This window comes from Lethenteron reissneri, chromosome 40 (assembly GCF_015708825.2).
Source record: "Lethenteron reissneri isolate LAM-NWPU_2019-01 chromosome 40, ASM1570882v1, whole genome shotgun sequence".
In the NCBI taxonomy this organism is placed as follows: Eukaryota; Metazoa; Chordata; class Hyperoartia; order Petromyzontiformes; family Petromyzontidae; genus Lethenteron; species Lethenteron reissneri.
This window is the reverse complement of record NC_083818.1, coordinates 2,065,486-2,093,383: the sequence shown is the minus strand read 5'-3', so window position 1 is coordinate 2,093,383 and position 27,898 is coordinate 2,065,486. Positions and strand designations below refer to the sequence as shown.

Genomic DNA, 27,898 nt, shown 5'->3' with positions numbered 1-27,898 from the left:
GAATGCTGACTTTTATTTGTTGTTAGCCTTGTAAAAAGTATTATTACATTTTTCTTTAACCGTTTTCCTTTGGAAAATATTACTGGGGGCCTCACAGTACCTGTAGCCTGGGGCCTTCAACATCTTCATCCAGCCCTGGTTGTCGAGCCCGGCACATGGTAGTCACGCGCTGTGGGTCTCTCTATCACTCGACAAGGAAGGGGAGAATGAGGCCCCCCCCAGGGCACCTCCACCCCACCTTCTCTCTCTCTCACTTGGGTTGCAGCGAAACGCAACGGGAGGAATGTGCAGCAGGTCAGCAGTGACGGTGGCTCAGAGATGTTAACTACCTCGCTGGGTATACAGGAGGTCGTGGGTTCGATCCCGACCCTGACGGCTGCTGCTGTATATTTGGAGTTTGCGTCTCTCTCTCTCTCTCCCCGTTTTTTCCCTCCACATTTAGTAATCAACATCACGCGTTTAGAGTATTTGGCTGCGATACATGTCCACGTGATGATGAGCCACTTCGTTGAGCTATCATTCTCAGTGGGCCTTACATGGTAGAATACAACATTGTTTATAGGAATAGTTTAGTTTATCAGAGGCAGCGGACGGTGCTGGACATCCCACCACAGGCAATTTCGTAATGCGCACTTGCCGTGCCGTGCGCGCATCAGCGTTGCGGGAATTGGAGAACAATAAAAAAAACACTTTCAGAAATAATCAGGGGACAAACGCGACAACGACTCTACACGGATGAGTGACAAAGGGTGAGCGGTGTTACGGGCTGGCACGCATGGTGCCGGAAGGAGGTGCAGAAAGCTCCAGAGGATGTGGCAGGACATCCTGACCGCCGTTGTCTCGCGAACCCCTCGGCGGCCGCGGCGTGAATGACAAATGACGGCGCGTCGGCGTTGGGTGAGCCGCAGCGAGGGAGCGGGATCGCGTGGCGACCGCGGAGCATCGACGATGAGTAGTGCGGGCGGCGGGCATGGGCGCCGGTGCACGCAAGTAAACGGGGGGTGCCACCTGCCAAATTCCCCGCTCCGTTGTGGTGCCTGAACCTCTTCAGCCCAGGGGCCCCGGTGTAGCCACACCGGCCCGCACACTCGGCAGCCGCACCCCCCGTGCAGCCGTGAAGCCGTCGGCTGCATCACAATCGGCCAACGTCGCCTCTCCCGCCCCCCGGTCCGTGCAGGTCAGACGGCGCTGCACATCGCCGTGCTCAACCAGAACGTGAACCTGGTGCAGGAGCTGCTGCTACGCGGGGCGGACGCGGAGTCGTCGCGCACCACCGGCTCCTACTTCACCGGCAAACACCGCAAGCACACGCACTACGGTACAGCCGCAGTACGCCGTGCCGACTATGGCACCGTGGCGCGGCGATGGTAGCGACGCAGTCCGGCGACGCTATGACCGCACGACAGAGGGTTGGTCACGGCTGCGTTGATGCCGAGGTACCGAGAGAGGTAGTGGAGCCAAAGTCGTGGGGTTCAGGTCACGTTTCCATGAAAATGAACTTGACTAAACACAGCATCAGTTGCAAAGATTATTAAGATCTGAAATACTAAGATTATGATCTCACAGTACGTGAGATCACAGGATAATGTGAGATCACGGTGACCCCAATGATTCTGTACGGATCGGAGTACTCTGCTCTGAGGAACGCTACCGAGCACACGGTCCTATCTGGAGAGACGTGCCGGCTGAGGTGAAATCCCGGTGCCATGAACTTACAACAAAATGTGAAAACAATAAATAATGCCTTAAACAACGACTTCAAAAAATAAGATTGATGACACCACCCGGCACTGTTCACTCTCGTCGCAGGGCTGAGTTTTGATATCGATGAGGCCATAGCTGAGGCTATTTTTGGGAGCAACGCAAGCATGGGATCAGCAGACTCCCGTGCTCACTGCGGTTTCACCCGACATTTTATACCCTGCCCTGATAGAGAGGAGATTGGCCAAAGAGAAATTTAAAGCAGGGTTGGATACCTATGGGCCAGGGGCCATAGACTTGGGCGCCACAGTGGCTAGGAGATGTTAACTACCTCGCCTGGTATACAGGAGGTCGTGGGTTTGATCCCGACCCAGACGCCTGCTGTATATTTGGAGTTTGCGTCTCTCTCTCTAATCATTATCATCATCATGGTGGCTAGGAGATGTTAAATACTTCGCCTGGTATACAGGAGGTCGTGGGTTCGATCCCGACTCTGACCGTGTGCTGCTGTATATTTGGAGTTTGCGTCTCTCTCTCATCATTAGCATCATCATGGTGACTAGGAGATGCTAACTACCTCGTCTGGTATACAGGAGTGGAGCCTTACCTGGTAGTTTTACAATTTAGTTAGGACTTAATGTCATACACGCCCTGCGGCCACACGAGGCCTACTACCTTGAAACATCCCACAACCGACGTTCACCCGCCACCCTAAAATGTCTCTCGGCCACGCTGATCGGGCACGTGGAAGGGGGGACATTTTTCCACCCGACTCATTGGTGTTCCGAGCATGGCCATAAGTGCCACGTGATCGGCGCCTCTCGGCAAGGAATCGCCAGACTGTGGGATACGTCAACTGCGGCACGTTTTGTTGGTGAAAATGTAAACTTTTGATTACAAAAAAGTGCAAAGCCAGCGCACGTGAGGAGTGGGGGGCGAGTGCATGGTGTGTGCTGCGCGTGCTGTGTGCCCCCCACTCCCTCCCCCCCCGGGCCCCCCAGGCGAGTACGTGCTGTCGTTCGCCGCAAGCACGGGGAACCTGGAGCTGGTGCGACTGCTCCTGCAGCACGGGGCCAGGGTCAGCGCGCAGGACTCCCGCGGTGAGCGCCGCACCTCCTCGGTCGGCCAGTCCCACGACGCGTGCTTTCTCACCGCACGTGGGACAGGCGAAGGCGGTCGCAGCACTCGCCCCCATGCGCGGTCCTCTTCCCAGAGTTGGCGGCGAGGAGCGCCTCTCCTCCCGCCGCCTTTCTGCCCTTTGGCAGTCTCGCCGCATCGTGAATCATCGGGAACCGCGTGCCCGCGCACACCCCTCGGTGTGCGAGAGACGAGCAGCGTCTCGGCGCCTCAATGCCTCATCGCCACCCCCCACCCCACCCAAATGTGCGCTCCCCCGGCACGCAGGCAACACGGTCCTCCACACGCTGGTGCTCCAGACGAACCGCATCATCGCTTGCCAGATGTACGACTTCATCCTGGCGAGCACGCAGTGGGGCGAGGGCGATGTTTGCCCCGAGTCGATTCTCAACCACCGCGGCTACACCCCGCTCAAGCTCGCCGCGGCCAAGGGCAACGTGGTGGTGAGTCTCACACTTGGATGGCGGGTGGCGGCGTCTCTCCGCTGTGCCATCTTCAGTTCCGGCGGCTTTGACCCGAGACGTTCGACGCCCGATGTTGACAGATGTTCCAGCACCTGGTGAAGCGTCGCAGAGTGGTGCAGTGGTCGCTGGGCACCGTGACGTCCACCCTGTATGACCTCAGCGAAATCGACTCGTGGGAGGACGATCGCTCGGTGCTGGAGATCATCACCACGAGCCACAAGCGCGAGGTCTGATAGCGCGCGCCGCCTTGCGCCACCACCGCCACCACCACCTTGCACCACCACCACTGCCACCTTGCACCACCACCACCTTGCACCACCGTCACCACCTTGCACCACCACTACCGCCACCATCACCACCACCTTGCACCACCGTCACCACCTTGCACCACCACCACCGCCACCACCACCACCTTGCACCACCGCCACCACCACCTTGCACCACCGTCACCACCTTGCACCACCACCACCGCCACCACCACCACCACCTTGCACCACCGCCACCAACTTGCACCACCACCATCTTGCACCACCACCACCACCACCTTGCACCACCACCACTGCCACCTTGCACCACCACCATCTTGCACCACCACCACCACCTTGCACCACCGTCACCACCTTGCACTACCACTACCGCCACCACCACCACCTTGCTCCACCACCACTGCCACCTTGCACCACCACCATCTTGCACCACCACCACCACCTTGCACCACCGTCACCACCTTGCGCTACCACTACCGCCACCACCACCACCTTGCACCACCACCACTGCCACCTTGCACCACCACCATCTTGCACCACCGTCACCACCTTGCATCTCCGCCACCACCTTGCACTACCACTACCGCCACCACCACCACCACCTTGCACCACCGTCACCACCTTGCACCACCACCACCGCCACCACCACCACCTTGCACCACCGTCACCAACTTGCACCACCACCACCTTGCACCACCACCACCACCACCTTGCACCACCACCACCTTGCACCACCGCCACCACCACCACCACCTTGCACCACCGCCACCACCTTGCACCACCACCACCACCTTGCACCACCACCACCTTGCACCACCACCACCACCACCTTGCACCACCGTCACCACCTTGCACCACCACCACCGCCACCACCACCGTGCTTCTTTCTCAGAGAGGCACCGACCGCCACGTGCTCACGTGATGTGTTTGTGCAATTTGTACTTTTATACTTTATTTACAATTATTATTTTTTGTGACTTGCTTGGCTTCCCTATACTTTTCGGTTTTTGTATCGTTTCTTGCTGAAATTCTCTGACCTGCCCCTACCGGACAAAACGAGCTTCACAGCTCATGGGATTCTTCCAGTCTCAATAAAGGTTCTGAGCTGGTGCTGGGCTAAACGTCCAACAATGCCGGCAACTTGCTGACGACGGGGTCAAATTGCTTTGCCACCCCTCAGGCTCGCCAGATCCTGGAGGTGACCCCCGTGAAGGAGCTGATCAACATCAAGTGGACGCGGTACGGGCGGCGCTACTTCCGCATGTGGACCATGCTCTACATGGTCTACATCATCAGCTTCTCGCTCGCCTGCATCTACCGGCCCCTAATGATGCGCACAGACAACGCCACGGACCCACGCGACGACGTCATCCTCGTCCAGAAACCCCTGTCCGTACGTGCCAACTTCACCCATCGCTTGGGGCGGGGGAGGTGGGGGGGTCAGTTAAGCTTAATTTTGCAATCATCCCTATTTTGAGCCCCACTGAGTCTGTTCCACTCTTAACACAGTAAACCTGCAGCTGTTGCAATGGGGGAGAGGGTGGGGGGTTCACACAGAGGTCCACGATTTGTTATCTCAGGCATTAATTTGTACCAAACCGGCTGAATCGGCGGATGCCAGACGATACCATCGCCACGGTATCGGCTGTCAGCCGCCTTTGCATTTTTGGCTCCCGTTTGAGTTGTTATGAAAAGCCCTCTCGCTCTCTCTGCTCGAGGGTTTCCGTGGACCCTGACAGGTGGCGAAAAAATAACCCACCGGGGTGAGTTTTTGCAACCGGTTTCTTAGCCGCACGTTATTCGGGAGTTGGTTGATTTTTTTTCTCTTTTTTCTTGTTTTTTGGCTGACAACTCGGCACGGTGGCCCAAACCGGTCCCAGCCGGCAGGTCCTACTGACGCAACGTTCGCGCCTGTTGCACTCCTGACCTGACACACGACGCGCGACATTTGCAAAACATTTTTATTTATTTTTTACGAAAAGACGCCAAAAGGTGTTGTGTTGTTGGCCTCTCTTTTTGGTGAATGATGCCAACAACACAGAGCACAGCAGAACCCCTCGTAACGTCTACATCGCTCAACGACGGGCCTCCGTAGAGCCAAATGTGCAGTGTATAGTGTAGTGTATAGTGGTGTAGTGTATAGTAGTGTAGTGAGTAGTAGTGTAGTGAGTAGTAGTGTAGTGTACAGTGTAGTGTATAGTAGTGTAGTGTATAGTAGTGTAGTGCGTAGTAGTGTAGTGTACAGTGTAGTGTATAGTAGTGTAGTGTATAGCAGTGTAGTGAGTAGTAGTGTAGTGAGTAGTAGTGTAGTGTATAGTGTAGTGTATAGTAGTGTAGTGTATAGTAGTGTAGTGTATAGTAGTGTAGTGTATAGTAGTGTAGTGAGTAGTGTAGTGTATAGTGTAGTGTATAGTGTAGTGTATAGAAGTGTAGTGTATAGTAGTGTAGTGTATAGTAGTGTAGTGTATAGTAGTGTAGTGTATAGTAGTGTAGTGTATAGTAGTGTATAAGAGTGTAGAGTAGTGTAGTGTATAGTGTAGTGTGTAGTAGTGTATAGTATTGTAGGTTAGTGTATAGTAGTGTAGTGTATTGTAGTGTATAGTGTAGTGTATAGTAGTGTAGTGTATAATAACGTAGTGTATAGTAGTGTATAGTGTAGTAGTGTATAGTAGTGTAGTGTATAGTAGTGTATAAGAGTGTGGTGTAGAGTAGTGTAGTGTGTAGTAGAGTAGTGTATAGTATTTTAGTGTATAGTGTAGTGTATAGTAGTGTAGTGTATTGTAGTGTATAGTAGTGTTAAGAGGGCTTCTACTCTATGACTTTAATAAGTCCTCGGTAAACTGCTGTGGTTGTAGTTTTTTTGACGAGTCGCAGTTATAAATCAGAATCAGAATCTAACTTATCCCTGGAGAAATCCGATCAGCTATAAAGCTCTTTTTCCCCCAGTGAGATGTTAGAGTAGAGGGGCGCGGGGTCAGAAAGTTGCAAGAACGAACGATGCAAAAATAACGATCGGAGTGCAAAGTATAGGACACGTGAGCAAGTCACTAAACATAAATACGTCAAATAGATAAAAGTGTTTAAGTGTATCGTGGGTAATTACACCGATTACCACTCTCAGGCAAGGCAGCAAATCAACAGACAACACACGGTCCCGATAGAGATGTGCACGTCAAACAATTGAACAATCGATGCTGCACGGGCGAGACGTGAAATTCACAAATCGCATTTTGCAAACGCGGTTGTTATCGCCAGCACCAAATCGCGTGCTTCTCGACATTCTTTGGAGGGAGGCGTCGCGACGTTAGAGGGAGGAAGCGTGTCGGAGTGGCTCCGACGTGCCGGGCGTCTGGCTGCCACGGCACGCCACGTCTCCAGGTGGCGGCGGGTGCTGCCCGGCTGAGTCACAGACCCCCCCCCCCCCCGCGAAGGGCATCGTGCCTTTAACGCAGCCATCACGCCGGCACCTGGGGGTGGGCATAGCCATCCAGGGTGCCAGGTGGTGGCAACTCCCGGCAGGGTCCGTCGGCTGGTGGTGCTCGAGGTGCCGGGTTGTGAAGAGGTCGTGGGCGGCGTGAGGGGGGGGGTTGGACCAAGGCAGATTTCCTACTCCGTTCCGTGCAGCAGAGCCTGTGCCATCTGAGCAACGAGCTGGGAAACTGCCTCTCGGGAGTAGATGGCGTGGTCCGAGCGAGCCGAGTGCGTGATTTGAATCACCAAGTAAAAGACTTAGAAGATAGAAACCATTCATAGTTGAACATTATCGAGAGCAAATAGGCGACGATAAACTGCAGTGCAGTGGGACAGAGCGAATCTACCCGGCGTCATTCTCGTGACACGACCGAGATTTTTGTCCCACCGTTGGCGACCTTCAGCATCTATTCGCAATCAGCCACTGCCACCGGCAAGAGCCCCCCACGTCGCCGAACGTCTCCAGCCAACTCGCAGCCTTCACTCGTCACCTCGCACCTCACACCCCCACCCCTCTCCATAGCCCAGCGCCACGTGTCCCTTGGTCCGTTTTCCCAAGTGCAGTCGCACCAACAACAACAACCGCCATTCACCACTAAGTGGCGGTGACCTCCCCACGGAGCCTGTTCCAGGCTGTGTGCACCTTAAGGTCACGTGAAGTGTCGAAGGCTCGGAGGTCGCGGGACAGATCCAGGTGCCGTGGGTTGACTGACCGAGGTGACAGGCCGATGCGGCCTCTGCGCAGTTGCACCACACCTACACGCGGAGCAGCAGCAGCAGCAGGCCACTCCTGCCGACCGCTTTGTGTGTAGGGCAAGCTCAGGTCTCAGATGTTGCCTGGACATTGTACACAAGACCAAGTGGAGCAGTGGCTACCATTGGCAAGTGAGCGAATTATATTGGCGAGTGACATTGCCCCGATCGTTTTGATGGACGCACCGTGCCCCCCCCCCCCCCATCCGTGTGCCTGGCCGTGCAGGAGAGCTACCAAACACAGCTGGACTTTGTGCGTCTCGGGGGTGAGATCATAAGCATCCTGGGGGCCATCACCATCCTCCTGCTGGAGGTGAGAGGGGCCCTGCGGCCGCCGCGTCCAGCCCGTCCAGTGTCACTCACGCTCCGTACTCCCGAGTATCTCTGTCGTTGCCCACGTTTCTCAGCGCACCGCGGTGGCGATGCGTTAACTATCTCGCCTGGAGGTCGTGGGTTTTGGGTCTCTCTCTATCGCTCGCAAAGGAAGGGGGGAGCGAGGGGGGGGGATCCCCCCCCCCCCCCCCCACCTATCACCCCACCCTCTCTCTCTCTTTGCCGAGCGGCAAACGCTGCCCTTGGGTTGCGGCGAAACGCAAGAGGAATGTGCAGCAGGTCAGCAGCCACGGTGGCTCGGAGATGTTAGCTACCTCGCCGGGTATACAGGAGGTTGTGGCTTAATTTGGAGCTTTCGTGACTGCAGGAATTACTCTTTGGTTCTTTCGGTAAAGTCACGTATCAAGAGAAAATAATAAATTAAATACTAGCATACGACGTTTCGATTGAAACACAAGCAATCATCATCAGGTATAAATGAAATAGAAACACAAATCTAATATACTATATTGTGGGTTCAATCCAAACCCTGACGCCTGCTTCTCCTCGTGGTAATAAAACCCTGACGCCTGCTTCTCCTCGTGGTCGCGTGGATTTTTCTCCAGGTCCTCCGGTTTTTCCCTCCACATTTAGAATGAACATCACCACGCGTTTAGAGTATTTGGCTGCGATACTTTTCCATGCGGTGAGCCACTTCGTTGAGCCATCATCCGTGGCCAGGTCGCTTCTGAAAAAAGAGCTACAGGGCTCAGTGGGCCTTGCCTGGTGAAATAAAAAAAGTTGAGTTTTTAGTTTAGTTCAGTAAGCATGCTTACTTCTAAACGCGTGCGGAACGCTCCCCTCCGTTCCCTTCCGCCAGTTATCGCGCCGTGGCCGATGACGAGGCTGCGGTGTCTCATTCCGCGGCTTATTCTTGTTTTTTCTGCCACGGTGATCGCTCTCTTCCGTAGACCCACGCGCATGCCGCCAGTCAGACCCTGCTTGCGTGGACGGCCATTGCGCCGAGTGGCAACCCCTGACACGAGAACACTTCAGATAAAGGCGCAGCTGGGCTTGATCCTGGGGGGAGGGGGAGGAGGGAGGCATGCATCTATCCCAGCGTCCACTGCAATTTTTCATAAACTTGCTGCCATCATTGGCCACGTCCTCTCACCCTGCAACCCCCCCCCCGCCCCCCATAAAAAAGCCTCTCTCCACTTTGGCGGACTCCACAATCGCGGCGACGGAACGGGGGTTTCGCGTGTATATGTCTCTCCGTGTGTGGAATCGACCGGCACGTGATCTGTAAACAACAACAACAACAACAAAACGCTTGAACCGACTGCTTTTGTCGTTGTTGCAAGCAAAAAAAACGAACTCCGTGTCTCTGCCAAAAGTGATGGAGAGACAGCCAACGCATCTGCCCACGAATAGCCCCCCCCCTACCCCCCCCCCCCTTTTTACTTCCCTTCATTTCCGCACCGAACTGTTGCCTTACACCAGGGGTCCTCAAACTACGGCCCGCGGGCCACATGCGGCCCGCCGAGGACATTTATCCGGCCCGCCGGGTGTTTTTGCCGCTGCTGCCTGTCTGTTACTTTTTTTATACATGAGATGGATGGTCATTGGTGGAAGAGGGAGAGGGGGCGGAGTTCCCCCCAATCAGACTGCATTGATGGGCAGTGCAGTCTGTGTCTCTGTGTGGGCATCGTTATTGCTGGTATATTGTTTTTGTAGCGCTGTATATATATTGGTATTTTACTAATAGCAATTTTGACTCCCTAGGAAACAATGATGTCAAGAAAGAGAAAAATTGACTCGGAGTGTAGGATATTCAAAGAACAGTGGACTTATGATTACTTTTTCATGCAGTACAAGGAAAGAGCTGTGTGTCTGATATGCCAGAATATAGTGTCTGTGTTCAAAGAATACAATTTACGTCGACACTATGAAACTCAACATAAAGATACATATGATTGTTTGGTCGGAGAAGTGAGAAAAGATAAAATATTAAAACTGAAAAATACATTAACAACTCAGCAAAATACTTGTGAAGCAGAAGCAGCTAAATATTTCATCACTGCGAGCAAGTTTTCAAGTTGCCAAGCTAATAGCGTGCACTGGCAGACCATTCGTGGAGGGAGAATTTGTTAAAGAATGCCTTCTTTCTGTTGCTAAAGAGATGTGTCCAGAGAAGGCCGATTTATTTAGTACAGTGAGTCTTTCAGGACCTACAATTACACGGAGGATTGAAGAAATGGGAGACAATTTGCATCAGCATTTGCAAAACTCCACAAAAAAATTTCCTATTTTTCCTTGGCACTCGACGAAAGCAATGATGTTCGTGATTCTGCACAACTTCTAATTTTTATTCGTGGGACGAATGACTATTTCGAAGTCACAGAAGAGCTTGCTGCACTGCAAAGCATCAAAGGAACAACTACAGGAGAGGATATTTTTCGATTTAAAGCTTTCGTGACTGCAGGGATTCATCTTCTTGGTTCTTTCGGTAAAGTCACATAGAAAGGAAGTAATAAAATAATAAAAGTAAAACAAAATAATTCTCACGACGTTTCGGCCACAACGCAAGCAGCCGTCCTCAGGTGAAAACCAGGTCTGTCGGGGAGACAGCGTCTGAATGAAACGGCACACGAGCTTGGAGCCCGTGCTGCATATGTAGTACTAATAACATTCCTGCATTTCCCATAAATATGCTAAATTCCTCTTGATATGCAAATTATTGTCAAGGCGCTCTTTCCCCCGTTTCCAACCCAGCTTATATATGCTCCAAGCTCGTGTGCTGTTTCATTCAGACGCTGTCTCCCCGACAGACCTGGTTTTCACCGGAGGACGGCTGCTTGCGTTGTGGCCGAAACGTCGTGAGAATTATTTTATTATGTTTTATTTTTATTATTTTATTACTTCCCTTCTACGTGACTTTACCGAAAGAACCAAGAAGAGAGGATATCTATGAAAAGGTTTGCCAAACTGTGAATGATTTGGAGCTGAACTGGGCTAAACTAGCCAGTGTGACAACTGATGGTGCTCCTAGCATGGTGGGGTCTAAGAAAGGAGTAATTGCTCGCATTAACCAAGAGATGGACAAACATAACCATTCTCATCCAATAGCCATACACTGCCTCATCCACCAACAAGCGCTGTGTAGTAAATCACTGAAGTGGGACTCTGTTATGAAATTTGTGGTATCTTGTGTTAACTTCATTAGAGCTCATGCACTAAAACACAGACAATTTCAGGAATTTCTGTCCGAGCTAAATGTTGACTATGAAGATGTTCTGTATCACACAGAAGTCCGTTGGCTGAGTCGAGGGAGAGTTTTGAAACGTTTCTATGACTTACTTCCACAGATTACAGCTTTTCTGCTTTAAAAAAACAAAGAAGTACCAGAGCTCAATGATGCAGAATGGAAATGGCACCTTGCCTTTCTGACAGATGTAACAGAGCTACTCAACAGTTTCAATGTGCAACTTCAAGGAAAGGGGAAGCTCATCTGTGATATGCAATCACATGTCAAAGCATTTGAAGTAAAATTAGGCCTCCTCATCAAACAAGTGAAGGAGGAAAACTTCTGCCATCTCCCTACAACTCAAAATCTGTTAGCGGAAAAACCATTGGTTGCATTCCCAAACAAAACATGTGTGGATTCACTGGAAAAATTGCAAAAGGAGTTCCAATTTGGATTTAAAGAGCTTCATCTCCATGAACAGGACATACAGCTTTTCCGCAACCCATTTTCTATTGACATTGAAAATGTGGATACAATTTACCAAATGGAACTGGCTGAACTGCAGAATTGTGACTCTCTGAAAGACGCATTCAAGTCAAGCAGCCTTCATAATTTCTATGCATCTCTCCCCTCTGAGACATATCCTCATCTCAGGAACCATGCACTCAAAATGGCAACCATCTTTGGCAGCACTTATGTCTGTGAACAGACTTTTTCCAGAATGAAACATTTGAAATCTCCAACCAGATCTAGACTAACGGATGCACACTTGCATAAACTTGTTACGACTAGCAGTGTCAAATATGGAACCGGACATTGACCATCTCATTAGCCAAAAGCAGGCCCATAGTTCCCATTGAAATACTGGCAAGTTTGTTGATTTAACTTTACTTGTTCTTCATTTTAAATATTGTATTTGTTCCCGTTTTGTTTCTTCACTTCAAAATAAGATATATGCAGTGTGCATAGGAATTTGTTCATAGTTTTTTTTAACTATAGTCCGGCCCTCCAACGGTCTGAGGGACAGTGAACTGGCCCCCTGTTTAAAAAGTTTGAGGACCCCTGCCTTACACCGATGACATCTCTCGCCGGCTCAGATGGTGCACGAATTGCATAATTCCGAGAATAAACAAATGTGGCTTATTTCGCGATTTCTATCCAGAATTTACACACGAGAGTACACACACAGGGTGTGGCCAATCTACATCGTACATCTACGGTTCACAAAACAACAAAACAAAGATCCCCCTTATAGCCTGAGCAGACTGTTGGGGCAAGTGCTGTTAGCGAGCACCTATGAAGGCCGGAACGGTACACGAGGGGGTGGGTGGCCAGCACCGCGCCCAGCCGCCTTTGTCTCCCCAGTGGCGATGTTTTTACGCACCACACCAGGTACTTATTTAAGGCTGAGTCGACATTGGGGAGGCCCATGACCGGTTAAGATAATCGTCACCGGTGTTGGCCGTGAGCGGGAATCGAACTCGGGTCGCCGGGTTTGTAGTGCAGTGCACTAACCATTGCGAAGTATGGTTCATACACACACACAAGCATCAGTACAGGCCCATGTCATATCGAGTGTATTTTAAAGTTTTACAACTCAGGTTGAAAGCATTTAGAGCTCAGCTCTCTGGTCCATCTGTATGTAACAGGGGAGTCACCGCAACTCTCGTGAAAATGTCAATGAACCTGCAGTGTAAAGTTTCATTGCTTTGAGGAACATTTAGCCAGTTAAATGCTGGACCAGTTGAATGAATGGTTGCCCAAAGTTGGAAAAAAGCTATCGCGGGAAAAGGACTACGCATATATAAATACATATATAAATAAAAAAACAGCTTTGACAGCTAGCCCGTCAGCTGACATGCTGCCAATGAGATACATTAGAGGAGCGAACGCATGTTGCCGCGTCATTACGACATCCGTGGGCAGGCGTGTGATTTATTTCCCCCCTGTTTATGGCTGTGCGTGTTTCCTGTGCCCTCACTTAGATCCCGGACATGATCCGCATCGGGTTCTCGCGCTACTTCGGAAACATTGTGACCGGAGGGCCTTTCCACATCATCATGTGAGACCCCCCCCCCCCCGGCACCTTCACGCGTCTCGCACGCACACGAAAAGCGCGCACAAAGATCCCGTGGGGGGAGAGGGGACGATGTCCCCCCGGTGCATCTCAACCCCCCTCACCCCCCCCCCCCGCCCTTTGCACTTTTCTGCCCCTGGAGCGGCCCACGTTGCTGTCACCACACGGCAGATTTGTTGTTGCTTTGGGCGTGAGTCGCCGGGCGCGAGAGCGGCGCTGGACACGTTTTCGCAGAGGTCTTCTTCGGACGTCGTCGGGAGATAAAAACAAAACAAAAAAAACTGCATTCGTTTTCATTCTCGGAGGCGGCCCAGAAGTGCAGCCTTCAGTCTCCCGTAATGAATTCCAAGCGGAGGAGGCAGTGCGAGTGCAAAGCCGCTTCTTGGGATGGCGTCGTGCTCACAGACTGGGTCACACGTCTGCAGCGCGACCTCTCCTTCCACGCTCACGCCACAAGCGCCGCGCTGTGCGCAGGCACCTTCCGCCCCCCCCCACCGCCCACCACGTAGAGAAGCCGGTTTTGAAGAGAGGGGGCTCCAAGTGGTGAGCCAGAATATCTGAGGGACTGTGCGGAGTACGTGAAGATGGCACCTAGGGACAGGAATGAGTGGAGAAGTTTGACAGCAGTGGCAGACACCCCCACGGCGGTGGGCAAATACGCGATGAACTGATGCACCATCACGTCACCATCAATCTAGAGCTAATACGTACTCTACGTATGTTAAACTTCTTTCACGCCGTACGTAGCCAACCGCGCTGAATCGGAGTTGCGGGCGGCGGGGGTGGGGGGAGTACAAAAAATGAAACTCGCAAAAAGCGCTTCTAAGGACAATCGTGCCCCGTAACGTAACCAACCGTGCTAATCGGAGGTGCACCCACAAAGCTGTGCGACGCGGTGTTGTACCGCCGCCACCGCTGCTCCGTGACGACGGTGGTGCCGCGTGGACCCCCCCCCCCCCCCCCAGGGTGTGCTACGCGTGCCTCGTGGGACTGCTCTTCGTCATGAGGCTCGCGGGCGCCCAGGGGGAGTCCGTGCCCATGTCGCTGGCGCTGGTGCTCGGCTGGTGCTACACGCTGTTCTTCGCTCGCGGGATCGAGATGCTGGGCTCGTTCACCGTCATGATACAGAAGGTGCGACGTGAATCCCCAATATTCCGGTCGCGCGCTTTGTGCATTTCATCAGAGCTATGAAGCTTGTTCTCACAGATGTCCAATAGCAGAGGCGGGGAAACTATTCAACACTGAAGGCTGAATAGGACTTTCAAATATATTTGGCGGGCGATATATTAGCAAAGATAAACATTCCTCGTGTGGCCTATCACAGACTGTTGGGGCAAGTGCTGTTAGCGAACACCTATGACGGCATACTCTTAGTTCTTTCGGTAAAGTCACGTAGGTAAAAAATGAAATTGAAATTAATAAAAATAAAACAATAAAAAACAAAAAATCACGACGTTTCGGAGGCAACACAAGTCTCCGTCATCAGGTGGGACCATCACAGCTAGATTTGCTGCATCAAGTGAAGCAAGGATTCAAGATGTAAGCCCTTAAATGCAAGTTGAGGGGGGAGGAGAGGGGGGGGGGAGCTTATCAGAATGTGGTAGCCAATGAATGGAACGTATCGGGAGGGAGGGGGGCGGAGCTAAAGAAGGCACGAAGTGCTACGTAGAACGTATCGGGAGGGGGGAGGGGGCGGGGCCAAAATAATGCACGGAAGTGGTACACAAGAGCCGGTGACGTGGACGTGGTTGTGTGCAAGTAACTATTGTTGCACATGCTAACGTATTGGAAGGGGAGGGGGAGGAGGGGCTAAAAGAGGGTATGGGGTGCAAGTGTACGTGGACATGTGTATGTACAAGCACCTGTTGATACACATGATAGAAAAGAACGATAATGCCCATGTTTATACCAGTGTTGGCTGACAATAAAGAGAGTACTGTTAAACACTGGGGATGTTAACACTCGGTAAAGTAAAGTAAAATAGTGCCTGTCAGATAAGATGGTCCAAAAATGTGTAATTAAGTCTTTTTTGCGTGGTTGATAACATCTTTCCAATGATTACTAAGTTTGTACCCGTCATCACGGTTGAAATTATGTCTGTGTTTGTATATCTAAATGGTTCGTGTACAAACCTTTGATGGTAGCCAGAGGGTTTGCAGAGCACTTTAGTCTTGGAGAAAACAATCGCATGACAGCCCACCGCATTGTAGCAATGATCGGCAACGGCGGAAGACTCAATTTTGCCGTGTTTCAAATCTGATTTGTGCTTGCGGACACGATCAGAGACATGACGTTTCGTTTCCCCAATGTAACAGTCACCACAGCTGCAACTCAGTTTATAGACTCCAGGGTATTGCAAGTCAGGGATGACATCCTTCACAGATGGAATTAGATCACGGATTTTATGTACTGTACTGAATCGGACTTGGATCTTATGTTCGTTTCGAATTTTGGAGATCTTTTTGGTCACGCCTGCTATGTATGGTAACGTGACAGTTTTGATCGGAGTTTCAAGTGGCTGTTTCTGTATGGTGGGAAAAACAGCTTGGCGGATGGTGCGTTCAGAGTATCCGTTCATTCTGAGGGCCCGATGTACATGTCTCAATTTACTGGCCAGGTGGTGTTGGTCAGAAATGCCATGAGCTCTATGGTATAGCGTTTTGATGAGAGAATTCTTTTGAGATGAGTGGTGGTGGGAATCCGGTTTCAAGTAGGAATCTGTGTGGGTGGCTTTCCTATATACAGAATGTCCCTAGGATCCGTCAGGTCTCCTCTCAAACAGAATATCTAAGAAGAAAAAAAGACTGAATTACACATTTTTGGACCATCTTACCTGACAGGCACTATTTGACTTTACTTTACCGAGTGTTAACATCCCCAGTGTTTAACAGTACTCTCTTTATTGTCAGCCAACACTGGTATAAACATGGGCATTTTCGTTCTTTTCTATCATGTGTATCAACAGGTGCTTGTACATACACATGTCCACGTACACTTGCACCCCATACCCTCTTTTAGCCCCCCCTCCCCCTCCCCTTCCAATACGTTAGCATGTGCAACAATAGTTACTTGCACACAACCACGTCCACGTCAACCGGCTCTTGTGTACCACTTCGTGCCTTCTTTTAGCTCCGCCCCCCTCCCTCCCGATACGTTCCATTCATTGGTTACCACATTCTGATAAGCTCCCCCCCCTCTCATCCCCCCTCAACTTGCATTTAAGGGCTTACATCTTGAATCCTTGCTTCACTTGATGCAGCAAATCTGGCTGTGACGGTCCCACTTGGTGACGGAGACTTGTGTTGCCTCCGAAACGTCGTGATTTTTTGTTTTTTATTGTTTAATTTTTATTAATTTTAATTTCATTTTTTACCTACGTGACTTTACCGAAAGAACTAAGAGTATGAATCCTTGCAGTCACGAAAGCTTCAAATCTAGAACCTATGAAGGCCTGCACGGCGCACGAGGGGGTGGCTGGCCAGCACCACACCCGGCCAGCCTTGTCTCCCTAGTGGCCATGTTTACACACCACACCAGGTACTCAAATGAGGTTGAGTTGACCTGGGAGAGGCCCAGGACTGGCTCAGATAATCGTCACTGGCATTGGCCGTGAGTGGGAATAGAACTCGGGTCGCTCCACTACCGCTCACCACAGACACACAGACCTCAGTCACTCCAAGAGAGAGAGGCCTTTTGCAGCAACAGAAGTGGCCGAGCTTGTGGAATGTATGAAATTAATTCACAAGGTTAATTATGAACGTGAGCTTAAGGTTTCTGACCCCTGATTTTCAAGGCACAAAGCAAAGCCAACTTGTTAATTGGGTTCATTTTTATGTGTTTGTTTCATGTAAATAATAACAGTGTATGTATGTTGAACGTATTTCGCACCGTACGTAGCCAACCGTGCTATTCGAAGGACAGGACAGCCCTCGGTGAGGCTTTCTTAGGGGTGGCTGCGTTCAAAAGTCACGTTTGGCCAATCCCATTTATGGGCGGTCGATGAGAATTATTATAATCGATAGCGGTTCCGGTAACGGCACCACAAATGTATTCCACGTAACTTCTCAAGCCGTACGTTGCCAGCGAGCCCTGTGTCACCGTCCCCCATAGCCAGGCGCTGGCAGCCTGCCGCTCCGGAGCCACGGGCGGCTCATTAAGGGGCTGCAGTGCGGCTCCTTGAAATTCGAAAACAAAAATTGGCTGCTCGTCTTCTTTTGATTGTCGACCCCTGACCATGGAAATCCAGTTTACCATGGGAGTCCAGTTCACCATGGGAGTCCAGTTTACCATGGGAGTCCAGTTTACCATGGGAGTCTAGTTTGCCATGGAAGTCCAGTTTACCATGGGAGTCCAGTTTACCATGGGAGTCCAGTTTACAATTGGAGTGCAGTTTACCATGGAAGTCCAGTTTACCATGGGAGTCCAGTTTACCATGGGAGTCCAGTTTACCATGGGAGTCCAGTTTACCATGGGAGTCCAGTTTACAATGGGAGTCCAATTTATCATGGAAGTCCAGTTTACAATGGAAATTCAGTTCATCATGGAAGCCCAGTTTACCATGGGAGTCCAGTTTACCATGGGAGTCCAGTTTACCATGGGCAGGGGTTGGCAACCTGCGGCTCACTAAGGACTGTTTCATGACGTTGTTCATTTATCACCACCACCGTCTCGTGTTCGCCGCGTGCATTGGGGCTCTTCAAATATTGCGGGTTTTTTTTTACCGAATTAGAACAAAAAATGGCTCTTCATGTTACGTTTCGGTTGCCGAGCCCTGCCCATAAGCCGTGGCACTTTGGCCGGCGGGGGTAGTGACTGGTCACTTGACCACCTTGGCCTGCAAAAGCCAAATTGGTGGCTATGAGAAAAATATGGGTGACATAATCACAGGCGGTCTCCGTCTAAAGCGTTTGTATAATGCCACCGCGGATCGATTTACGACTCAGAGACTTGACTCACGACGCATCCTCCGACAACGACTCCGAACGCATTCGAACGGAGTCGGTTCTGGTTTCCGATGTGATCTGGTGTTGAGCTTTTGTGTTTTTTCCCGTGGATTTTCACCTCCTAAACCCTCTTGAATACGTTTTGCCAGTTGTCTACGGGAAAATAGGGTTTCATGTACGACAGATCTGACTTCGGATTTACGACGATTTGGTCTGTATTTGGTCTGTTGGCCATAATCTTCAAAGTATATATTTTTAATCTCACTCATGCCGGAAAGTTTGACTTCATTTTCTACAATCAGTGAAGGATTCCGCTTGTGTGTGTATGTGTGCGTCGCTCCCCCCTCTCGTACAGATGCTGTTCGGGGACGTGTTCCGGGTGTGCTGGCTCATGTTCATGGTCCTCATGGGCTTCACCTGCGGTAAAGACGTCGTCATTAAGTTACTTGGGAGACCTCACGGGGGACACAGCCGCGGAAATAAAAACCTAGCCCCAGCCCGGCCAAGTAAATGTAGAGAAAATAAGAATAGGTTTTACTCTTTCTGGCAATACAACACGTATTAGGATGTTCAAACACCATCAAGTCTGCATGCACCATACAGACTTGTGGTGAACATGCAAACAAACATGATCTAAAAATAATGTATGCATTTTTCTATTCTTGGGTCTTTCGGTAATGCCACATAGATAGATCAAATAATAATAAAAATATAAAAAATACAAATAAAAATTATCACGATGTTTCGATCGCAACACAAGCAATCGTCATAAGGTGAGAAATATCGCGAAGAGCTGCTGAGAATATATGGTGGGAGCGCTGCTAAGGCAGGGAGTTATAAAGGTTTGGGATGGGTGTAGCCCAAGGGTCAGTGGGAGGGGCTAGAGATTAAATTTGCATGTAAATGTGAGATCGGAGAAATCTTGACAAACGAAGCTGTGGGGGTGGCCATTGTATTGTGAGGGATTAGCATGTCAATGTAAGAGATTTGCTTGTAAATGTAAGCTCAGACAGAGCTCGGCAAGAGCATCGCCACATGGAGGTGGACAAGGATGGCAGGCCACCATTTACTAACACAGCTAAAGATGGCTGTGTTAGTGAATGTAACTCAGAGAGTCTAAAACATCTGCTAACATGGGTAGGTAGGAAGGGAACATCACAGCCAGTTATGACCTAAACTGGTCAATAACGTCCTTCCACTGATTGCTCAGTTTGTACCCATCTTCTCGGTTGAAATTGTGTCTGTGTTTATATATCTGGATGGCTTCATGAACGAATATGTGCTGATAGCCAGTGGGCTTGCAGAGTACCCTCGTCTTGGCAAAATCAAATTCGTGTATGCCCACAGCATTAAAATAATGATCAGCCACGGCTGAGGTATTAGTCCTCCCGTGTTTCAAATCTGCCTTATGTTCACGAACCCGATCCGAGACATGTCACTTAGTTTCCCCAATGTAACTGCTGCCGCAGACACAGCTTAGTTTGTAGACACCGGGGTATTGCATGTCAGGGATCACATCCTTCACACATGGGATAAAATCACGAATTTTATGTACTGTGTTGAATCGTACCTGGATCTTGTGTTTTCTCATGATTTTGGAAATATATTTGGTGACCCCTACTATGTATGGCAAGGTGATGGTTTTGATTAGGCCCTCAGATGGTTCTTTCCCAATGGTTGGGGTGATAGATTTACATATTGTGTAGTCTGAATACCCATTCTTCTTGAGGGCTTGGTGTACGTGTTCCAGTTCACTGACTAGGTAATGATGGTCGGAAATGGATCAAGCTCTATGGTGTAGAGTTTTGATGAGGGAATTATTCTGGGATGGATGGTGGTGGGAGTCAGGTTTTAGGTAGGCATCCGTATGGGTGGCTTTCCTGTAGAGCCATCAGGTCCCTTTTCTTATTAAAACATCTAAGAATGGTAACTTGCCATCCTTTTCCACCTCCATGGTGAATGTGATGGCTGGGTGTATGGAATTGATGTGGTTGAAGAAATGGCCCAGAGCTGGTAGGCCATGTGGCCAGATGACGAACGTGTCATCTACATATCTCTTCCACAAGGACGGACGTAGAGTGGATGCCTGGATGGCATCTGTCTCAAAATTTTCCATGAAAACATTGGCTACAACTGGAGATAAGGGAGAACCCATTGGGGTACCTTCAACTTGTTTGTAGAATGTTCCATTCTAGGTGAAGTAAGTGTTGGTGAAGCAGTGTCTAACCAGGGCCGGTACATCAGCATTCAGTCCTTGTTGGACCAAATCTTCAATGATTGCAATGGTGTCATACACAGTAACGTTGGTAAACAAAGATACCACATCGAAACTGACAAGCAAATCACCTGGAGATAGTGAGATGTCCTTAATTGAAGATATCAAGTGAGCTGAGTTAGGTACAGCTGAGGTAGTCTTATCAGTGAATGGTTGCAAGGTCTCAGACATAAATCGGGTCAGTTTGTAGGTGGGTGAGATAATGGTGGAGATGATCGGACGGAGTGGTGTACCTTCTTTATGGATTTTTGGTAAGCCATAAAATCTGGGTGGTCTAGCAGCAGAGGGTTTTAAGGAAAGCTGCTTGTTTGGTTCGATTAAAGATGTCGAATCAGTGATGATGATGTTGGTTTTCGTAACCAGGCAGTTGGTAGGATCTGTATTGATTTTGGTATAGCTGCCATCATTAAATAAGTCCTGAATTTTGTTATTGTATGTGGTTTTGTCCAAGATGACAGTGGCATTGCCCTTGTCGGCTGAGAGGATGATGATGTCATCTCTCTTTTTTAGTTGAGAAAGCTCAAGGGGCTCATCCTTGATGATGTTGCTAACAGGTGTGTTCGCGGTTTTGAGGATTGCAGCCATTTCCGATCTTGCCATGTCTGCAGGAATATGTCCCAAAACCCTTAACGTATGCATTGCCTTTGAAACTGATTGCCCTACACCAGAAACAGTCTTCTTTAGGGCCTAAGTGTCGCCAGCGGTGTTTCGGCCAGAGAACAACGGTAAAAGACAAACAGTACAGAGACAATGCAAGTATCGGCATGCTTATAGCTCGGGTCAATCAAAGTTATATCTGTGGGACCTTTTCTGGGTTTTTTTTCCTCCACCTCGAGTTCTCCTTCGTCCCACCAATCCACTTGTTGTGTGAATGGCCTCTCTACTTTTTGATCATTTTGCGCGTGAGCGCAAAGATCACTGAGTGGAATGTATTGGCCTCCGTAGGGCTTTTATGTAACCCCCACAAACCCAACGAAGTCTCATTTTCTGAGTTTGTGTAGATACACCCAGGAGCCTTCTCAGCAAGTTAATTTATGTTCCCAGTATATTTCTTCCAATCGAACTCAGCCACAAATGAGTACCTGGTGCGGTGCGTAAACATTGGCACTCGGGAAACAAAGGCGGTCGGGTGTTTTGCTGGCCACTCACCCCCTCGTGTGTCAAAGTGCAGGCCTTCATAGGTGCTCGCTAACAGCACTTGCCCCAACAGTCTGTTAAGGCTATACGGGGGATATTTGTCTTGCCTTTGTCTTGAATTTAAATACGTAGAGTAGAACTGCCATCACCCATAACTCATGGATGCAGATTTTGGTTGGCCTTGAGATTCCCTTCGCTTTGCAGATTTAGTTTTTGTGTCGGTAGCCTTGGGTTTTTGTTCCCGTTGGCAGTGTCAATACGAACCGGCACCACAATGCATACTTCTTTGTGACGAGTCAGAGCATGCCGTGTATATGTGTGTGCAATTTTCATGTATTTGCGAAAATCAAAACATAGGGCCTCCATTCACGTGTCTCACAAACCACATGTTGCACACTCGAAATGAAGGACGTGGGCAGGTGCTCCAAATCGAGGGCAAGCACATTTATTTATTGTAGGTTAATATTAATCTTGGGAAGAACAGTACCGTCACTCTGTAAAATGCAACAACATGTGTGTTACAACTAGTCTTGCTCCCGAGCCGCCATTAACCATGTGGCTGGTTTACACGAGCGGTTATTCATTAACCCTTTCTCTTAAACCCAATTCTACTACTGATAAACCATCCTTGTCTTTGACAATCACATTTGCACATCACTATTCGACTATTACTTTAATCCTAAGCTGTATGTCTATCTATACCATCCACTTATATCGGTATATTACACCCATTATATGTACTGTATGTGTACAGTATACGTACTGTATCTCACCATTGTACAGCTTACTACTTTACATGTGTTCTATTCTCAATAGCATTGCAAGTAGTCATACTCTGGGTACATGGGCATGGTTATAGACTAAACAGTATTAGAGTTAGAGAATTACAATGACAGTAACTAATTACAGTGTGTCATCCCTTTACAATGCACAGTGCTAAAACGCCTCTAATTGCATATATCACAAACGAACAATTCAAAGCCAAGCTTAAAGTCTAGAACAAGTCTAGAACAAGTCTAGAACATTTATATAACGATCAAAAACAACCTTTGGGTCCTTTACCTGTAAAATGCAACAACACGTGTGTTACAACCAGCCTTGCTCCCGAGCCGCCATTAACCATGTGACTCAGGGGCGGTTTCTTCATTAGGGCGATTGGGCGACGCACCACCAATGTCATTCAACCACAGAGTCACGCTAGCCGTCACTGCAGCCTCTGGATATAGTCCAATCAGCGTCATGTCACGTTCTGTGGAGTACCGCCTCTTTTTGGGCGATTTCACTCCGGCTGAGAAGCGCCCCGAGTGGCCCCATAGACTTACATTCAAAGATGTTTTTTTCGACCGGGGGGCGCTCCAATGCATTCTCTATGGCTTCCGGGAGGGCTTGCACTAACGTGCTTACGTCATCATACGTGCTTACGTCATCATACGTAAGCACGTTTCATCCAACAATATAATTTGTGGCCACCTAGTGGAATCTTTAATAAAATAAACTTGAGTGGTTTGTTTTAATAGTGAGTATAGAAACAAACAAGATGTATTGTAAGAGTCACTTTATTTTTCATTAATATTAAAGAAGTGAAGTTGCCTTTACATGCTTAAGCTGTTAATTTATCCATTGCATGGGTGGACCTTATCCTTATCAATCATCCAGACATTTGCCCCCCCTGAGAGATTTTGCAGGAGCCGCCACTGATGTGACTGGTATTTCCGCGTGGTCATTCAATAACCCTGCCAGCCACCTACAGGCCCGACTCAGTCATCACATGCTGCTGTACACACATGCATTGATGCACTGCACAGAACATCAGAACCACACTTTACTCCCTTGCTGCACAAGGACATAATTAAAAGAGTGATCCATTCCTAATGTGCCACACACACAAAAGTGTATCGTCGTGCTATGCCGCCCTCTCCCTGCCTGACACCCCCCCACCCCGCCTTGTCCCCACAGCATTCCACCTGACCTTTCAGACGATGAATCCTGAAAATTGGCCACAGTGGCAGAGCTTTGTCAGCGTGTGGTTCACCATGTTCCAGCTCTTTCTTGGCCTGCTCGACATTCCAATCAACTACGACCTCAACACGCCCGAGATCATCAAAATCCTTTACGTCTTCTACATGATTTTTGCCTTTCTGCTCATGATCAACCTGCTCATCGCCTCTATGGGAGACACCCACTGGCGAGTGGCACAGGAGCACGACGAGCTGTGGCGCACGCAGGTCAAACACGCGCGCGCCCACGCGTGCACACACACACACACGCAGCGCACGCGTACACACGCTCGTGTAAAGTACAAAAGTCCTTCCCCTCCCATTATAGCTGCATTCTGATGGGAAAGTGCTGTTGGCGAGCACAAATAAAAGGTGTTGGTGGAGCGTGAAAGGGCGGCGCGCGGCCCCGCCTGCCCAGTACGGAGATTTTTACACTTCCCACCAGTTACGCATTCGAGGCTCAGTTGATCTCGAAGAGGGCCAGAAATTGTTCAGGTAATCGCCACTGATGTTCGCCATGGCCAGGGACCGTTGGGTTCGTAGCACAGTGTGTGAACCACTTGTACCGCCACTCCACCACAAGCTGCGTTTAACACGCACACACACGTGTGCATATGCATCAACAGTCTGCACGATATAACAAACACAATTTACAACGCGTGTACATTTCGAAAATCGTGCGCATTATTCAATCGAGAACTCAAGAGGCATAGAGCAAGCCTGAACAGTTACTCATGAATAGGTTAGTCTGAACAGTTGAGCCTGTATAAGTTAAAGTCTTGGACTGCTGCTTGAATATGGGGCGCCACGGTGGCGAGATGTTAACTACCTCGCCTGGTATACATGAGGTCATGGTCTTAGATCTCGACCCTAACGCCAGCTTTATATTTGGAGCTTGCATGTTCTCCCGGTGGTCACGTGGATATTTCTCTAGGTCCTCCAGTTTTTGCCTCCACATTTAGAAACACGCGTTTAAAATATATAGCTGCTATAAATGTCCACACGATGACCTACTTCGTTGAGCTGTCATTTGTGATGACCAGGTCACTTCGGAAAAAGAGCTACGCAGCTCATTGGGGCCTTACCTGGTAAAATATAAAAATGTAAAAGTTTGTTAAGTTTAGGATGACGGTGCTTGGATGCTACACATGTGCAGTAGTGGGAGAGAGTTACAGACGGCTACCGGTGCAGTTACGGAGAGACTCCGCTCAGCCTGGTTCTGGGTGCGATGAGCAGATTGTTACACGTGCTCCTGAGGGCGCGGAGTGAGAATAGTGGAGAGGTATGGGGGGGGGAGACCTTGAAATAGAGCTCATATGGGGGAATTTGCTTTGGGTATAAGTGATGCAGAGGGGACTTGCATCAGCTATGCTTTCTTTCCCATCCGGAGGATTGGCTCATGTAAGGTTTTTTTTTCGGTACGACAATGACAACAGGTGGCGGCCAGCACGATCCTGCTGGAGAGGCGGATGCCTCGCGCTCTGTGGCCCAGAATCGGCTGGTTCGGAGGAGGCTACGACCTGGATAAGCGCTGGTTCCTCCGGTGCGATACCCTCACCACTCACCGGGTCCACCCCACTGCCACACACCGACGGCACCCGCGCACGCGCAATTTTCACCTGAACAATTAAATGTTTTGTCGTTTGCTGCTCCATCCCATCTTGCCGATCAGTGCCTAGCAGCTTCAACAGACCCAAATCGACTCCGATCCGCGGCTCGCGGCGACCTCCCGCTGCGACCGCCGCGTGTAAACCTCGCGCGCGATACGGCCGGCGCAGTTTCGGGGGTCTCCGGCCCAAAGGCCTGGAACACTGCTACCGAGCTCACGTTCGAGATCCATCGCCGAGTCTGAGCCAATTCTGCAACGGACTCAAAACGGCGCTGTTGCTTCAAAGAGCCTACTTCAGTGTACGATCGGTGCGCATTCGCGATTTACTGGACTAGTCATGACCAATGTTCCGACATACTTCCGTGTCACGCCAAGTGCCGCGGCTGCTTCGTTCCGCGGAGTCTTTTTTGCGCACGAGTGCCATGGAGAGGAGCGTACGCGAAGAGCCAAAACAAAGCTGCCGTGGGCCTTCACCGGCCCGCGGCAGACGCACAAATCTGGCTCCGTGGCGGAGCTGACCGGTGTGCCGTCCGTTCACAGGATAGAAGAATGCAGCGACAACGCCATGCACAACATCAAGAGCTACACGAGCCGCAATCAAAAATCGAAGCCAAAGGGCGGCAAAGGCGCCGCGGAGGCGGAGGGGCCCGAGGAGGAGTATGGGAGCGACAACTACACGTACAGCCCCGCCAAGCAGGAGCCGCAGCAGCTGCAGCTGCTAATGGTGCCGCCCTCCATCTTCGCCGGCCGCTCGTCAGGCCGCGGCTGGCAGATCCTGCGAGAAACCGTGTTCCGCAACCGGCGCTCAAACTCGCAAACGTCGCAGGACCAGGCCCCCGAGGTCGTCTACCAGATCTGAATGCGGCCGCGCCTAACCCAGCGGCACGCGCCACAGTTTTGACGCAGGAGGGGGCTTTGTTCTTGTTTCTTCTCTCGACTTGGCAGATCTGTGGGTTCCAGTTTTGTGCCAAGGGGAATGAAGTGTGAGGTAATCGCACCGATTTTTTTACAAAAAAAAGCAATCCCACACTTGTAGTGCAAGGCGACGATTTCGACCGGACGGCTTTGGACCAATTCGATGGCCACTTCTAATTTAAATACCGTAGCTACTATTGTTAAATAAAATAGAACCCTTCCTGAGACCAGCTACAATTTTTCAAGTATTTCAGGCACGAGCCCCCTCCCCCCCCCCCCCCCTGCTGATCACAAAACAAAGCAAGCGGCTTCCAGAATCAGCATCAGAATCTGTATTTATACTGAAAAAATCCGATGAGCTCTAAAGCTCTTTGTCCATAGACGTTCAGTAGAGGCGGGTAACTTTTGTGCCACGCGGCGCAGTGAACGCGCTGGGGGCCACGAGGCAGCGGAACCTCGCCAGGCGACGTCGCTCGGCGTTGCTGGCATTCAAGCAAAACGCCGGTCACGCTTAGCCCGTAGGATCGCTCGCTTGCTCGTACGCAGGCAATGAATTTGGCGCCTGCTGCATCCAACCAGCATCTCTTTTGCAATCGCCACTGAGTGGGCTCAAAAACTATTCCGGCCAGCGATCACTGAGCGAGGCGGTTGGAGCAGTTTTTGGTGCATCTCGCCATCTGAACCCGACAACAAACAAGATAAAGCTCCCAAAGTTCGATTGCCAGCCGTGGCTAATGTCAGTTGGTGGGTGGAATATCTGAACCCGGTCCTGAGCGCCAACACCCCCCCCCCCAACACCGACAGGAATGGTGAAGCATGGTCAAATAATCCCTTGTGACTGATGCATTTAGGGGGGGGGGGAGGCCTTGAGCCAGCGGTGGATAGAACATGACTGTACAATGTAATGTCACTGTATTATAAGGTGAAATGCCGACTTTTGTAACTAGGAACAAGAGGCTGTCTCTGCGATGGAGGCAGCTCGACGGCTTAAGGGGCGATGTAAACTCTCTGATGGGTTTGACAAGCCCCTCTGATGTTCCAGTGTTGTCGCTGCCAAGTGCAGGAGCATTGAGGTTTGGCCTGGCAGATGAAAGGCCTCCAAATAAATTCCTGCAATTCAAGAAAAATCCTGAATCAATGTGAAATTAACTCATCTGTACTGCGGGGCCCTGTCTGTACTGCGGGGCCGTCTGTAGTGCGGGCCCTGCCTGTACTGTGGGCCCTGTCTGTACTGTGGGGCCCTGCCTGTACTGTGGGCCCTGTCTGTACTGTGGGCCCTGTCTGTACTGTGGGCCCTGTCTGTACTGTGGGCCCTGTCTGTACTGCGGGGCCCTGTCTGTACTGCGGGGCCCTGTCTGTACTGTGGGCCCTGTCTGTACTGCGGGGCCCTGTCTGTACTGCGGGGCCCTGTCTGTACTGTGGGCCCTGTCTGTACTGTGGGCCCTGTCTGTACTGTGGGCCCTGTCTGTACTGTGGGCCCTGTCTGTACTGCGGGGCCCTGTCTGTACTGTGGGCCCTGTCTGTACTGTGGGCCCTGTCTGTACTGCGGGCCCTGTCTGTACTGTGGGCCCTGTCTGTACTGTGGGGCCCTGCC

At 50.3% G+C, this 27,898-nt stretch overlaps 1 protein-coding gene across 1 annotated transcript in view; it reads left to right on the top strand.

The window, feature by feature from the left end:
- Window positions 1-27,565, top strand: part of LOC133352375 (transient receptor potential cation channel subfamily V member 5-like) — a 28,744-nt gene extending 1,179 nt beyond the window's left edge. Inside the window, exons 2-13 of the mRNA XM_061567970.1 lie at window positions 1,178-1,318; window positions 2,703-2,801; window positions 3,106-3,281; window positions 3,383-3,529; window positions 4,749-4,961; window positions 8,019-8,105; window positions 13,337-13,413; window positions 14,394-14,559; window positions 18,727-18,793; window positions 23,740-24,008; window positions 25,217-25,323; window positions 25,930-27,565. Of these exons, the coding sequence (XP_061423954.1) occupies window positions 1,178-1,318; window positions 2,703-2,801; window positions 3,106-3,281; window positions 3,383-3,529; window positions 4,749-4,961; window positions 8,019-8,105; window positions 13,337-13,413; window positions 14,394-14,559; window positions 18,727-18,793; window positions 23,740-24,008; window positions 25,217-25,323; window positions 25,930-26,248 (1,868 nt within the window). The 3' untranslated portion in view covers window positions 26,249-27,565. The remainder of the gene's footprint in view (window positions 1-1,177; window positions 1,319-2,702; window positions 2,802-3,105; window positions 3,282-3,382; window positions 3,530-4,748; window positions 4,962-8,018; window positions 8,106-13,336; window positions 13,414-14,393; window positions 14,560-18,726; window positions 18,794-23,739; window positions 24,009-25,216; window positions 25,324-25,929) is intronic.
- Window positions 27,566-27,898: the final 333 nt, after the last annotated feature.